Source organism: Lycorma delicatula, chromosome 13 (assembly GCF_047948215.1).
Source record: "Lycorma delicatula isolate Av1 chromosome 13, ASM4794821v1, whole genome shotgun sequence".
Lineage (NCBI taxonomy): Eukaryota > Metazoa > Arthropoda > Insecta > Hemiptera > Fulgoridae > Lycorma > Lycorma delicatula.
This window is the reverse complement of record NC_134467.1, coordinates 13,610,439-13,626,382: the sequence shown is the minus strand read 5'-3', so window position 1 is coordinate 13,626,382 and position 15,944 is coordinate 13,610,439. Positions and strand designations below refer to the sequence as shown.

General features: G+C 32.5%; 1 protein-coding gene across 2 annotated transcripts in view; it reads left to right on the top strand.

Moving 5' to 3' along the window:
• LOC142333932 (uncharacterized) overlaps positions 1 to 15,944 on the top strand; it is a 137,361-nt gene that overhangs the window by 94,709 nt on the left and 26,708 nt on the right. For both annotated transcript variants that reach the window (XM_075381558.1, XM_075381557.1), the window contains 2 exons: positions 8,710 to 8,972; positions 9,083 to 9,180. In XM_075381558.1, coding sequence (XP_075237673.1) covers positions 8,710 to 8,972; positions 9,083 to 9,180 — 361 coding nt within the window. The remainder of the gene's footprint in view (positions 1 to 8,709; positions 8,973 to 9,082; positions 9,181 to 15,944) is intronic.

The window sequence follows — 15,944 nt, the reverse complement described above, 5'->3', positions numbered from 1 at the left end:
AAAAAAAAATTGAAAAGTCGCACCTACACCCCAAAAAATGCTTTCAATAAGCTAGTGGCTAAATGGGTATAGTGCGTTATTAATATCCCCTCTTATCACAAGGAGCGCAAGTGTAGCACTGACGTACAGCTGTTGTAGTCATCTTTCTTTCATTCTTTCTTTTTATGTTTAGCCTCCGGAAAGGTAACCCACCGTAAGGTATTACTTTAAAGGTATAAACGTAAATGAAGTATAGTCTTGTACAGTCTCAGGCTCGACCGTTCCTGAGATGTATGGTTAATTGAAACCCAACCATCAAAGAACGCCGGTATCCACGATCTAGTATTCAAATCCGTGTAAAAATAACTGTAGTCGTCTTCTATGTTGTGACGTCATAGGTGAGCGGTAGAATTAAATAAATAATATTTAAAGTGTAAAAAAGTAATTCGGTCTGGCCGGGTCTCGGACTCGAACCCACCGGGTTGGTCTAGTGGTTAACGCGTCTTCCCAAATCAGCTGATTTGGAAGTCGAGAGTTACAGCGTTCAAGTCCTAGTAAAGCCAGTTATTTTTACACGGATTTGAATACTACATCGTGGATACCGGTGTTCTTTGGTGGTGTTGGGTTTCAATTAACCACACATCTCAGGAACAGTCGAACTGAGAATGTACAAGACTACATTTCATTTACACACTCATACATATCATCCTCATTCATCCTCTGAAGAATTATCTAAACGGTAGTTACCGGATGCTAAACAGGAAAAAGAAAGGAAGGGTCTCGGACTCGATTGCCCGGTTGACTCGGTATCTGGTACGTTAAATCTCGCGGCTAAACCAGTCTACCGACCGTACAAGCGAATTCGTTCTATGGAAGTTGTGAAATTACATTAGTTTAGTTTGTGCCGACCGTCGCCGCTAGTACCTCCATACTCTAGAAAATTAAATAGGTATGCGGACGCGCTTTAATTAGAATCATTGAATTAAATAAACGAAAAATATATTATATTTAAATATTTTAAATTAAGTTGTGTGTGTAAGCCGTGCATCAAGAACAACCCTCAGTTTTAGGACTTGTCGGATCGCTGCTTTAGCCGCGTGACCCTAATAGCAACAATAAATGTAATCTTAAATACTTAATAAATTTATTTTTATAAACATTGTTTCTATGGAAACGTATTTTTTTAACGAAAAAGATTTTTTTAGATTTATCAAAAAATTTTAAAAGTATTTGCACGAAAACCTTATTTTTTTAAAATTATTATTGAAAAACGTTAACGACGTATTTACATGAAAACCCAGACAAATGTTAAATCAGTTTTAAAATCATATAAACAATCAAAATTAAAAAAAATATATATTAATTATTACCAGGAACGAAATAATCATTTGAATGAAGGGATACAATTTTGTTTAAATTAAATTTGTTCCTTTCTTGAAGTGTATTTAAAAATTTATTATTTATATGCTTGTTCTGAATATCTGAATAAATAAAATATGATTTGTTTCTTTTAAAGAGAATTCATAATAAAATATCAAAGAAACTTTCAAGAAAAAATAACTAATCAGAAAGAAGAGAAATGGAATGGAAAAGTAAATTACTTTGTGTGTGTATGAGTGTGTGTGTGTTCGCGCGCGTGTTGTGTGGATGTGTGTATAATCTAGATCAAAAGAGTAGGTAATCAAATTAATTTTGAAAGTAGGTTTTATGGGTATGAGATGTTAGAGAAAATGTAGTATGGGAAAAGCTTGGACATCCACATGGGATTATAGTGAAATTTGAGTAGAAATCCAACACTGACTCGACTAATGACGTGTTCTTCATATATATATATATATATATATATATATATATATATATATATATATGTATATGTATTTATATACTGTTACCATAAAAAGTAATAAATCAAATCAAACGGGTAATATTTTATAAAAGTTACATACACATGTATTATATTAAAAAATAAATTGGAAAAAATAACCAGTATCTTTTAACAAAATAAATTTGTAATTAAAAATTAATTTATACCGCTCTTTTTATAAGGGAAATATTTTAATGTAAGAGTTGATTAATTATCCTTTAAAAAAAATTCCCCTGATATTTTGGTCATAGAAATATTTGTGCCCTAGTAACTCAAAAAATAATTAACCGATTTCGCTAAAAATTTCACAATATATTACTATTTGTTCCGGGTGCATTTACAGATTATTAGGTTCCAAAATATTTTTAATCACTTAATAACTGTCTGAGGAAATCGATATTGACATATATAACGATCGATATAGATGATGACAATCGATATATATATATATTATCTCTCGATACATACATCGAAATTAAATTTAGTAAAAGAAGTTTTAAATCTACCAGATTGGTTTAGTAGTGAACGCGTCTTCGTAAATCAGCTGATTTGGAAGTCGAAAGTTCCAGCGTTCAAGTCCTAAGTAAAGCCAGTTATTTTTACACGGATTTGAATACTAGATCGTGGATACCGGTGTTCTTTAGCGGTTGGGTTTCAATTAACCACACATCTCAGGAACGGTTGAACTGAGACTGTACAAGACTACACTCATACATATCATCCTCATTCAGCCGTTGAAAGTGATACCTGATGGTAATTCCCGGAGGTTAAACAAGAAAAAGGAAGGATTGGTTTACTGGTGAACTCGTCGTGGCAAATCAGCTGATTTCGAAGTCGAGAGTTCTAAGGTTCTAATCCGAGTAAAGGCAGTTACTTTTATACGGATTTGAATACTAGATCGTGGATACCGGTGTTCTTTGGTGGTTGGGTTTCAATTAACCACACATCTCATGAATGGTCGAACTGAGAATGTACAAGACTACACTTCATTTACACTCATACATATCATCCTCATTCATCCTCTGAAGAATTATCTAAACGGTAGTTACAGTTTGTAGTTACCGCTAAACAGGAAAAGTAAGAAAAAGAAAGGTAACCCATATAAAACACAACCCAACCTTATATTGGTAGGTATTGAAATAATAAAAAGGCATGTGTAAATGTAAATGTTGTAATTTTTATTATTACCATTTAGAGTAAATGTTGGAAGTGGCCGCCATCTTCTTGAATACAAGCTTCAATTCTTTTTACAGCGTTTCTTGCAACTTTTTTCAAAGTTTGTTGCCGGATATTTAATAAGGCTTGTTCAATGTTGACTTTCAATCGTTCAAGTGTTCGTGGTTTGTTGCTGTAGGCTTTTTCTTTGAGGTAACCCCGTAGAAAAAATCCGCCGCAGTCACATCTGGAGATCTTGGTGGCCACAAGCCTCGACCGATAGCACGATTACCAAAGAAAAATCAATAGTTGAACCTGCGTAGTGCGATGTCGCACCGTCATGTTGTAGCCGGCAGTGTCTGTCTTCCTCTCTTCCAAGAGTGCGATGAACCGAAATAAATATCCTGATATCGTTCTGCATTAATGGAGTAATCGAAAAAAATAGGACCGATTATTTTCTTCCGCGACATCGCGCACCACACGCCCAACTTCTGCGGGGGTAATTGTTTTTCGTTTATCACGAAAAACAATTACAATTTCAGCACTCCAAATTCTACTGTTTTGGCTGTTTACGTAGCCATCCAAATGAAACCGTGCTTCATCTGTGAAAAATAACTAATCCATAACATTAATTACCTCACGCGAAATCGACGGAACCGTCGACAATATTGTAGCCGTTTTTCTTCGTCGGGCTCAAGAAGTCGATGAACCGTTTGAATGCGATAAGGTCGTAATTGTAATCGTTTACAACTCAGAAATGGTCGACCTGAGACTGTACAAGACTACAATTCATTTACATTCATACATATCATCCTGTGATGTAATACCTTACGGTGGTTCCGGAGGCTAAACAAAAAAAGAAGTTTTAGGTTATTTATTTATGATTTATAAACCGGTGGAATTGGTGAGGTTTCAACTGTGGTACATTTTGGCAGAAGCAAAGTTTTGCCGGGTACACTATAGACTATGTAATGTCGAAGGGGGGTCCGCAGTAAGCTATGGCATCCCTACACTGCTCCTTACATCACTCAGCGACTTCTGTTCACACCAGCATCCATAGTAGTGAATTCCAAAAGTCACTTCAATTAATTTGCAATGACTTACACCGTATCTAATTATGAAATCGCTATTATAGTAATGAAATACGTTCTGGTGATTTGTTATTACAAATAAAATTATTTATTAGTATTATTTTGTTCAAGATATATATACTCTATTATTATTTTTCCACTGTATAAGTATAAATAACCAATGAAAGGAAAATGTTACAATTTTGTTGTCAGATTTTTTATAATATCTAATGAAATATTTTGTTCAGTTACTTTAAAAACTTTACCAAACACAATGACTATTCGATTTAATCTATTACTTAAACCAGTAAAAAATATTACTGTGTTTAAAATCATAAGGAACATATTTTTGATTATGTTTTTTTAAAAATATATTCTCTTACGAAATTTAATTTTATCCTTTTTTACTTCTTTGTACGAAGTAAAGGAAGTATTGTGATAGCGCAAAATTTCGGTTTTCAGATTTCAACAGAAATATCCGTTTTGATAATCCGTGAATCCATTTTGACTAGTTTCGGCGTGACGTACGTATCTCACATAATTCAAAAACGATTTGCCGTAGAATGTTAAAATTTTGGATTTAGGATTGTTGTAACATCTAGTTGTGCACCTACCTTTTTGATTGCAATCGATTGAACCAAAAAAAAGCTCAAAATCCAATTTCTTTTTGATTTTGGACTTTTTCTTAACTGCAGTAATAAGCTCCCATTGAGAGCTTTTCAAGGATATATCATAAGTGGTACTTATTTTCACTGGTTCCAGAGTTATAGCCTAATAAAGGTTTAATTAATAAAATACCGTATTTATTCGAGTACCCCCCGCCCCTGAATAAGCCCCGCACCTCGATTTTCTGGACCGAAAATCTAAAAAAAAAAAATCGAGTATATACTGGTATTTTAAAGTGCAACAGATATGATAAAAAAATACGTAAATATTCAGAAAGTAAAGCATTTAATTCGTTCATTTAAATTACAGTATTAATATTACATTGATAATTAATACCCGTAAGTACTAGTTTAGTTCAGAATCAGTAAGCAAGTAAAACGAAAAGAAAGTATCACGTTGAAAAGGATCATTTAAATACGCTTTTTAATATGGGATTTTATTTTTAATTAATCACTATCACTGTCAATGTCTGTAGAAGAGTTACCGGTAGTCTCCACGTCGCTCTGCCAAAGGTGATCGTTTTCACTACCATCAAGTTCATTAGATATTCCGCATTTTTTAAAACGTTTCCTTATTAATTCCGTGGAAATACCTTCCCGAGCGTCTTTTATCCAAACACAAATCCGGTTAAAATCTGGGCGTTTGATTCTTCCTGTAGGCGTGAGAAAGTTTTCATCAGCCATCCGTTTACTATACAGTTGTTTTATTGCAGAACGGTTTATTAATGCAGACATCTAGCGGTTGCAATAGAAATGTCAATCCGTCTGTAATTATTACTTGGTCTGTCATACCCTTTTTTAAAATGTCTTTCACTTTATCGGTCGTATGCCCACGATAATTATCCGTTAATAGCACACCGGTATTTTTTTTATTAAGTAAATCTCCTGATCGCTTTTGCCATACACACCTGATCCGATCTAAAATTAAGGTTTCGTCCATCCAACCCGATTCCTGTGCTCTGATAATAACTCCATTTAACTGTACGGTAGGAAGAGCTTTTCTTTTAAAACAATGTACGGAGATAATTTTGATCCATCAAAAGTAACGCAAAGCGTAACGCTACACCTTTGTTTTTCATTACTACCGGTGCGAATCGTAACACTTTTTTCACCTTTTTTGTTTACGGTTTTGACAAACGGCATTTCAAAATATACGGGGGGTTTGATCAGCGTTTCCTATTTGAGAAGGCAAATAGCCTTTATCTTTTCTAAGATTTATTATGTATTTGTGAAAATGTAATATTTTTTGTTCATAAGCGTCCGGAAGTCGTTGAGAAACGGTCGTCTTTCGTCTTATTGACAAATCATTTCTTGCCAAAAATCGTGTTATCCATTTACGGCTTGCTTTAAAATCAACATTATTCAACGATTTAGCGATTTCACGAGCATATGATCGACACATTTCTGTCGTAACAGCGTAACCGCATTTCCTTTTTTCCATAACAAAGTCGTACAATATTTTTTCTATGTTTTTGTATTTTGGTTTTAAGCCAAGAAAAGCCCTTTTATTACCAGCGCCTTTCACCAGAAGTTGTTTCTTCTTACGCCAGTCTCGAATGCGGCTTTCATCTACGTCAAATTTTCTTCCTGCCGCCCGATTTCCAATTTTTCAGCCTCTTCTATAACGCGAGTTTTTCATTTACCGTAAAAGGTCGTAGACGCTGCCCTTTTGTACTCATTTTAATGCCGTAATTAAAATAAATTACCGTATTAAACCTTACCAGATAAACTAAACAGATAAAATGGATGTAAACGTCCACATATACAAACAGTACAACGACTATGGCTGATAGACAAGACGACGATGGGTAACTGATACTGTAACTGTAGCGTCATTAGAACCGGATGCAGCCTATACAGAATGAATCGGTTTTATAAAGTAACTTCGTTCCTATCGATAATATGAACAGGATGTTAATAATTAAGGATGTATTCTGTATAAGCGGCATCCGGTATTGATAAACGAAAGCCTAATGTAACTATATTTATGCGATTGAATTTAGGTACTTCTAAGAAAACGTTACTTTACATAAATTATCCAGGCTAAAGGCTATGTTTGAAGTAAGCCCCGCACCCTTATTTTTTTCTCTCCAGTTCCAAGAAAAAAAGTAGGGAGGTACTCGAATAAATACGGTATTTGGATCATAGAAAGGGAATGCACATCGGTTCAAATCAGAATTCATCTACTTTTTTTATTTTATTTTAATTTATTGATTTATTAATAATTATTAACCTCTGATTGTAAAAAAAAATTACGATAAATAATTCAATAATAATTTTAAAAAAATATGAAAAAATATCAACTTTATTAATGAAATAAAATTTTATGTAATTTTCAGTTTAAAAAATGTGTATATGGAATTTAATAGGCGTACAAGGAAGTTACGTAGTGTCCACATCAGATTTTTTTCTTGGTGAATTAATTCATCGTAAAAATATAGAAATTGAATTTTTTAACGTATGAAAGGTGCTATTATTGTTCAGGATTTGAACCCGGGACCTCTGGATGAAAGGCCAAAACGCTACCATTCCGCCACAGATATTATTTTTGTAAAATAATAATTTAGTATTTTAAAAATTACTTAAATAAATTAAGAGGAAAAAAACAATTTTTTAAATGCAATTAGACTGTTATTACAAAATGTTGAATTTATGAAATTATCTACAAACACTAATTTTTTTAAAGGCCAACGACTGCTATGGTTTTATTCAAATTCCTAAAATATTAATTATTTATAAAAATTTTATAAATTCATCAGTCCAAAAATTAGATAAACACAATTATAAAGAGCATTAATAATTAAAAGGGAGGAGAGAGAGAGAGAGAGAGTACGACAGTGGTAGGAGATTGATAAAGAGTTGTAACGGAATATTTTGCTTATTCATTAACTAATGGTTTCATATTCACCACTTACATTAAAATAATAACACGGTATACATTAAATGAGTTGTAGTAAAAATGGAGAATACATTAAACAAAGACGATAATCCAGTCATAATACGTGGGAGCCTGATTATCTGAACTCCGATTTTACGGTTATCCAACTATGCGAACTAATTACATCCGCATTAGGCAATTTCAAAAAAATTCACTATTTAAAAAATCTAAAATATTATACAAAATAAGTATTAAGATAAATAATACTATCTTAATATTATTAATATTTAATATTAAGTAAATAATTATTAATAAATCAATATATTTAAATTAAAAAAAAGGAAAATGAAGTCACATTCGAACCAATGTGCCTTTCCCTTATAAGATCCAAATATTTCATTAATTAAAATTTTATTGGGCTATAACTCTGGAACCAATGAAAATAAGTACCATTTATGATATGTCGTTGAAAGGCTCTCAATGAGGACTTATTACTGCAGTTAAAAAAAAGTCCAAAATTCAATTTTTATTTTTATTTTGGTCTTTTTTGGACACTTTAGGCCCAGTCGATTGCAATCAAAAGGGGAGGTTCTCAAGTAGATGTTAAAACAGTCGTTTAGGGCTTACTACTAAAATTAAAAAAAGTCCGAAATCCACATTTTTTTGGATTTTGGCCTTTTATTGGTTCGATCGATTACAATCAAAAGGGAAAGGTGCACAAGTAGATGTTACAACAGTCCTAAATCCAAAATTTCAACAGTGTACGGCTAATCGCTTTTGAGTTATGCGAGATACATCATACGTACAGAAGTCCACCGAAACTAGTCAAATTGGATATTTCCTTTGAAATCGGAAAACCAAAATTATTCGCGATTAAAAATCCGCCGTTGAAGTCGTAGAATGGTAAAACGTTTTTTTTTTTAATTTTTTTTTTTAATTCTTGTCCTGGAATTAAATATTTTTCCTTTTTATTTCAAAACGGTAGATAATTACATTATATTCATCAGAAATATGGCCATCGGAAATTTTTTTTTGATTAAATATTTCAGTAAATGAATCTTACTTGATATATTATTTATGTTTTTATTTTTGTTTCAGAGGTTTTCTTTAAATGGTTAATTAAGTTTAATGTAATTATGGAAAACACATACAGTACATGTAGTTCGGATCCAGCCGGAGAACATCAAAGTAGAAAAAACGGATGCCACATCAATCCGTCTCATAAAAACGGTAGACGTCTGCAACTTTTTCAAATGCTAATTCTACCGTTCATACCAATATTAGCATTAATATTTCAAACCGCAGTAACTTTGCAAAATAGTTTATTGTACAGACAAGAAATTGTAGATATTGATGCGCAAGTAAGTAAATTACATTACTGGTGTAATATGATATGTTACCCTACTAAAAATAATTATTTACGAATGTAATTTTATTTGGTTGCATTTAATAAAATTTGAATTTTGTTTAGGTAACTGCTGCGACTGATCTGGGAAAATTTGTTACGCAGATGCAACTTGAAAGATCAGAAGTTGCGTTCTACATATTTACAAATGGAAATACTTTAAGGTATTTATTTTATTATAAGAATTTAACAATTATAAAAAATAATTGTATTTAAAAAATAGCAGCTCAAAAATGTTCCCGGTAAACAACTGTTTGTTTAAGATTATTGCATCAGATTGCAATATTGTTGCTAACGTTTTATTGTTTTGTTTACAATACGTCTAATATGCTCATATGCAACATATAATTCACAAACACAAGTATTATATATGTACACACATACAGGTGTTCAACTTAAAAGAGGCTGTATCACTTTATACTAAATACATATATTGGTGTGAGATGGGTAAAATAATGTGGAAGATGTTGGTACGACTGGAGCGGGAGTGGGGAGGATTACTTATTGCCGATACATTTAAGTATTACCATACTGTGTCGAACGGAAAGGCAGATCAAAGAAGAAAGAAGAACAAAGAACCACAACGCAACTCACACCACGAACTGGAGTCCAGCCGACCGAGCTTCTCTTTAAAAATTACCTACCTTCCTTTCCCAACTTACAATTTTACTTCAGTCAGCACATGCGACTCCCTCCGGAGAAAGGGGAGCGCATTGATTCCTCCAAACACTAGGGCCCTGGTAGGCGTATTCCTGTTACTCCGAAATGACTTCAGCGGATGAACTAAGGGGAATTATGCCGGGACTACGAGGCTCGTACCCGCCTAGTCTCCCATGATAAGCCACGGTTATTCATTCGCATTGGTCTAAAGGACCGGAACGCAAAAATCAACTCCGTCCATAAGTAAAACATGAAAATATATAACCACCATTAAATAATTAATGACCCGACCGATAAAAGAAAGACATAGCAACAAGTGGCACTTGTCCAGGTTCTGCGATTAGTAGGAAGATAATAAACTCCCGCTACCCTTGCGTTCTATTCTGTTCAATCGCCGGTCTTCGTGGCGTAATAGCGTCTCGGCCGCGGGTTCGAATCCCGGTCAGGTATGGAATTTTTACACGCAACAAAAATTGCCATTTCATCTCATCCTCTGAAGCAATACTTAACGGTGGTCCCAGAGGCTAAAAAAAAAATTCTGTGCCGAACACTGGCCTTTGAATAAGATAGCGTAATAGTGTGTTAGTTGTTAAAATGTAGTTAACTCGTGAAGATTGTGTATTCATGAGACAATAACTCAAGTGTATCGGCAGAGAGAATTTTGAAAAGTAAACACCAGTGAAAAGTGTTATTCATAAGTTAGTTAAAAAAATTTCATGAAATAGGTTCGATGTTAAACCATTAATGTGGCTGACACAGGTAATTTTTAACGACGCAGATCATACAGGACATTAGAAGCAATTACAAGATCTCTTCATAAATATTTGCAGAAATTAATCTGGAAAAACAAAAATTTTACTAGGTTCAGTCCACACTGCAATGAGAAGAATGCTGAAATTTTATCCGTATCAAATTCAGGTCTCCCGTAAGCTAACTAATGCTGATTATGCTAAAATACTATCAATGGTTCAAGAACTTGCAACATTACCATTTTAGATCAAGTGTTTTTCACAGATGTAGCATGGTTTCACCTCAATGGGTATGTTAATAGTCAGAACTACCTGACCGGGGTACTGAAAAGCCACACATTTTCTTTGAACTCCCCTACACCCACAAAAAAATAGGTGTATGGTGTGCTGTTTCAAGGCAACGAATAATAGGACACTAGTTTTTTTGGAAAAAACTGTGGGTGGTGTCATCTACCGAGAAATTATCAAACAGTTCATACCCTTACTGCAAAAGGATGAGCATGACTGCTGGTTGCAACAGGACAGTGCAACTTGTTATACACTTTTGCTATACTATGGAGATGGTACAGGATTTTTTCAGTGGAAGATTCACTTCTAAAGGATAGTAGCCATCAAGATCTTTGATCTGACTAGTCCAGACTTCTTACTGTGGGTTAATTAAAAAAAAAAATTGTTTATAAGAGGAATCCACATACCCTACAAGCATTGAAGATAAATATTACCTATGCCATCCCAGAAATAAACAAGGTATAATTAACAAGAGTAGCCTAGAAACATGATCAATGTGTTAAGAAGTGCGTAGAAGTGGATGGACATAATTTTCAACACTTTCTACCCTAGATCATTTAATAGCTCCTATCCATCAACAAATCATTGCAATACCACTGGAAATGATATGAAAAGTAGTGCGGAATTTCAGGGAGAGGTTAAAGACCTGTATAGATAGGGAAGGTTGGCATATGAACGACATAATTTCTTGAAATGAACAAAAGGTATGTGAAAATAAACGGCAACCACTGTTTATTCAGAATACATTTAACTTTTTTATAATTTTATTGTAATGTCTATTTTATTTACATTTCAAATTGGGGATTTATTTCTGCTGGACTCTGTATTTAGCAGACATATTTATACCAACGTTGTCCAATGAATGACAAATTACAGAGCAAGAAGTTCACAAATTTCAAAATGGCAGCCATATTGGGCCCCCATGGGTTGAGAAGGAAAGGAGGTGACATGTAAAAATAATCTAAAACAACCAATATTAAGGTTGAATCCATATTTTTGGGGTCGCTAGGCTGATTGGTGGTAGTCCTGTTGGCATTTTAAGTCCAGGTTAAACCTGTAAATAAAATTACTTTGATTTTACACTATAGATAAGTATGATTCTTCCTTTTCCTGTTTAATAGAAGATTGGGTAAATAAATATCCAGGTAATCAGCTGGAATATATATAATTACTTTTTTTATCAGCTTCCAATTGAATTTTATTTGTGTTATCACACTGGAACTATGGTATTTGAGTTTCAAAAGTTTACTGTCAAAACAATTTCTGACAAATTTTCTTCGTTTGAAAAAGAGGATTTTTAAATTCTATTTCCTTTTTATAATTTGCTTACTTTTATAGATTGGTATATTAGAATGGTAATTGTATAAAATATCTATATTACAGTTATAAAATTGTATTTGAAAACAACTATGGTTGGTTGGTTTTATAATTTTCCGCTTGGGTTTTTTAATTATATTAGTGAGTTTTTTTTAATAAAATAGGTTACTTGAATAAATGTTAATAAATAATAATAATGTCAAAATGACTGAGAATATTTAAGAAACATCGATAAAAAATGATTATTTTTATCAAAGTTTTCTTAATCTTAACTGAAAGGTATGTCATTTTATTACTTCATTGTGTATGCTTATCATCATAAACTGTTGTTCTGCCTGACAATAGATCTCTTACGCCACCTCTATCTCCATTCATTTGTCCCATGCCTTCCCCCTCATCCTCTTATAGTTTCTAATTTTCACGTCATCTACTAATTTCTTCTTTCTTTCTTCCTTTTTTTTTCTACAGATCTTTCTGATGCAGTTATCAAGATTTCATTTCCTCTAGCCAAATTTCCTAACCGGTTTCCTTTTCTACAATGTAATTTCCACTTAAGTGCTTTTTCTTTTTTAATCCTGATCTACTTCCTCATTTTTCACCTTATTTATCCTTCTTACTTTTTCCATCGTTCTCCATATCTACATCTCAAAACCTCAATCCAGTCTACCTCCCTCTTGCTCATTGTTTTGTTTCTCTTCCAGACAATAGCACTCCATTATAGCATTTGATTAACTTTTTCCTTAATTAAGTTCAGCCTTTTACTTCTTATTGAAGGGTTCCTTTGCCGCCATTGTTTCTATTGTGCTGTTCCTGTCTTTTGGTATTGTAATCCCCAAATACCTATAAATGTTTTACTTTTTCTATGTTTCCTTCATTTGTTGTTTTCACTATATCCTGTTTGATGTTCACTTCCATTAATTTAGTTTTTCAAATATTTATTTTAATTCCATATTCTTTCACCCTTTGTGGCCAGGGACCTGGCCCAAGGGGTTCTCAGAGGTAATTATTCACCCCTGGACCTAGATCTAATCAATCATTCATAATTTTACTTTCATTGCTTCTGTTTGTCTTGTGTATAATTCTTTAATCAGTATGTTATCTTTCTATTCTCTTTTCTTTCTTTAAGAATCTACATCATTTTCTTCCATTTGACTCTATCAAATGCTTTTTATAAATCTGTGAAACAAAGACCTTCCTCTCTCTAAATATCGTTTTTCCAACCATCTTTTATAGCATTTCTGATTCTTTTGTCTTTCCTACAGTCTAACTGTTACCCTCCTGCATTCTTACAAACTTCTGGCTTAGCACTTTTCACAATATTTTAGCGACATGTGCTATTAAACCTTTTGTTCTGTGTTCTATACATTTCCTAGAACCAGTTTTCCAGAAAACTGGGCCTTTCTCCAATTTGTTATTATGCAGTTCAACTAATTCTACCACTACTTCTTCATTTAAGCATCTGTAAAAATCCTTTGGGAAGTTCACCTATGTCATTTGATCTTTTAGTCTTCATTTCTTTAACTGTTTGCAGTTCATATTTTAATATCAGTGTGAATCCTTTATCCTCTTTAGCTACCTTCTCTCTTTTTCTATGTTTAGATCCTCTGGTTTCTTTCTTGTCATATATAGGTAATTTATGTATTCCTTCCATCTTTCTCTTACTTCTTTTTCTTCATGTAGCATTTTACCATCCTTTCCATTTATCTCATGTTAAGCTCTTTACCATTCTATATATCATACTGTACTGATTTTTCTTTTCTAGATCTTCAATATTATTGCATTTTCCTTCAACCACTTTTCTCTTCTTTTTTGTGGTTGCATTCTTAACGCGTATATTCTTCAATGAATCGATCTTTCATTTTCTCTTTCTTTATTATTATACCGCCTTCTTTCTTCAAATTTCCTTAACATTTTTGTTGTTACCCATGGTCTTTTGGCACTATTTATCTCGTAATAGCCTACTTCTAACTGCTGTTTTCATTACGGTATTTTTTACTTTCATCCAGGTCTCCTCCTTAAGTGTAATCTTGTACATTCTCAATGGTCGAACTGAAAATGTAAAGACTACACTTCATTTACACTCATCCTCATTCATCCTCTGAAGTATTATCTGAATGGTAGTTACCGAAGGCTAAACAGGAAAAACAAAAAAGGTTTCCTCCTTATTGTTCCCATTTTTTTCTTTTTGGTTTCTCACTTTAACTAGTTTTTCTTCTGTTGCTTCCTCATCCAATTTCATCAACTTTACATGTTGAATAAATGTTTACTTTGACTAGAATGGATTTAAGCATTTAGAATATTAATGTAAGACTAAAAAGTTATTAATTACTGAATAAAGAATTGCCAGGAAAATTTGTGTATAAGATTTAATGACATTTAAATTTTAAATCGGATGAATTATTTTGAAAACTGTAGTAATGATAAAGATAAGGAGATAGGATATCCTTTTACAAAGACATACCAACTGCTACATATACCATTACCATTAGCTACCTTTACCCCATACACACATCAAACATGACATGGTGGTTTTCAGAAAAGTATTTTTAAAGAATAATTATTTACAGTTCTAAATACGATCCAAAATTCTTTGCTATGACATATTTTGATGTAATGTAGAAGGATAGTTTTATGTAATACATATTTTCAACAAGTAGTAATCTAGTTACAGTTCATCAATTGATTTTATCTGAGACATTTCTGCTAATTAACCCCTAAACAACCAAAAATATAAGTAACATAGAAATTCAGTTCTATTTTTAAAGTGATTGAATATAAAATTGAGTTATGCAATATCATAACAATTGTATTCAAATAGATGGTGCAATGTAATTTTAAAGAACGTAAAAGTTTTACAAATAGAATATTAAAAAAAATGTCACATATCAAAATTTTAATTTTTTATCACATATAAAAATCCATGATTCTTGAATTCAATTTTTTATTGTCAGCTTAGATATACAGAAACATCCGTTTATAAAGAATTATTAGAGCAGTTATCTGAATCAGAGTAGTTAAACATTTTTAAAGATATATAATTATAGGCCTACAACTTTATGAAATTAAGACTTCTCAAAACTTATATTTCTAAGCAGGTATTCATGATAAAATATCATTATTTTATTTTACATCATTCAGTTTTTAAACACTACTAATTTTGTTTTCTCCAACCAGTTTTCCAGCTACTGTCTGGGTGTGGGCGTGTGTGTGTGTATATAGGCAAATGCAGTTATCGCTACTGACTTGCCAGGCCTGATGTAGCTGAAGATGTAGTGCAATTTAATTGATAATGTACCAGTAAACATACAGGTAGTCTGGAACAATTCAGGTTGATCACTGGCTGAGATGTGTGGTTAATTGAAATCCAACCACCAAAGAACACTGGTATCCACAGTATAGCATTCAGATCAATATAAAATCAACTATCTTTACAAGGGCTTAAACCTTAGAACCCTTAACTTTAAAAATCAGCTGATTTTGTGATGACAAGTTTAACTGCTGGACTAACCTGACGAGTTTTTAAACAATTATAAAATAATTTTTGAAAGACCTGAATTTCTTGTTTCTGACATCATTTGATACATAAACAAATAATAATTGTGCCCAATACTTTATTTAATCATTTTACTTTTTCCATCGTACATTAATATTCTAAATACTTAAATGTACCATACCCGCTAAACTAATAAACTGATGCACCTTTCCACTGATGTTTTCACATTTGATCACATGAACAGTTAATATGTGCCAAAATAATTTTCATTAATATCATGTAAATTGTTGTTTTTATTGTAAATATTATTATTATTAGTACTGAAATTTATTATTTCATATATTAATTATCAATATTAACTTTAGTTAATATTTTGTTATAACTGTGCAAGTCAGGATTTCACCATGGTTTCCCTTAATCC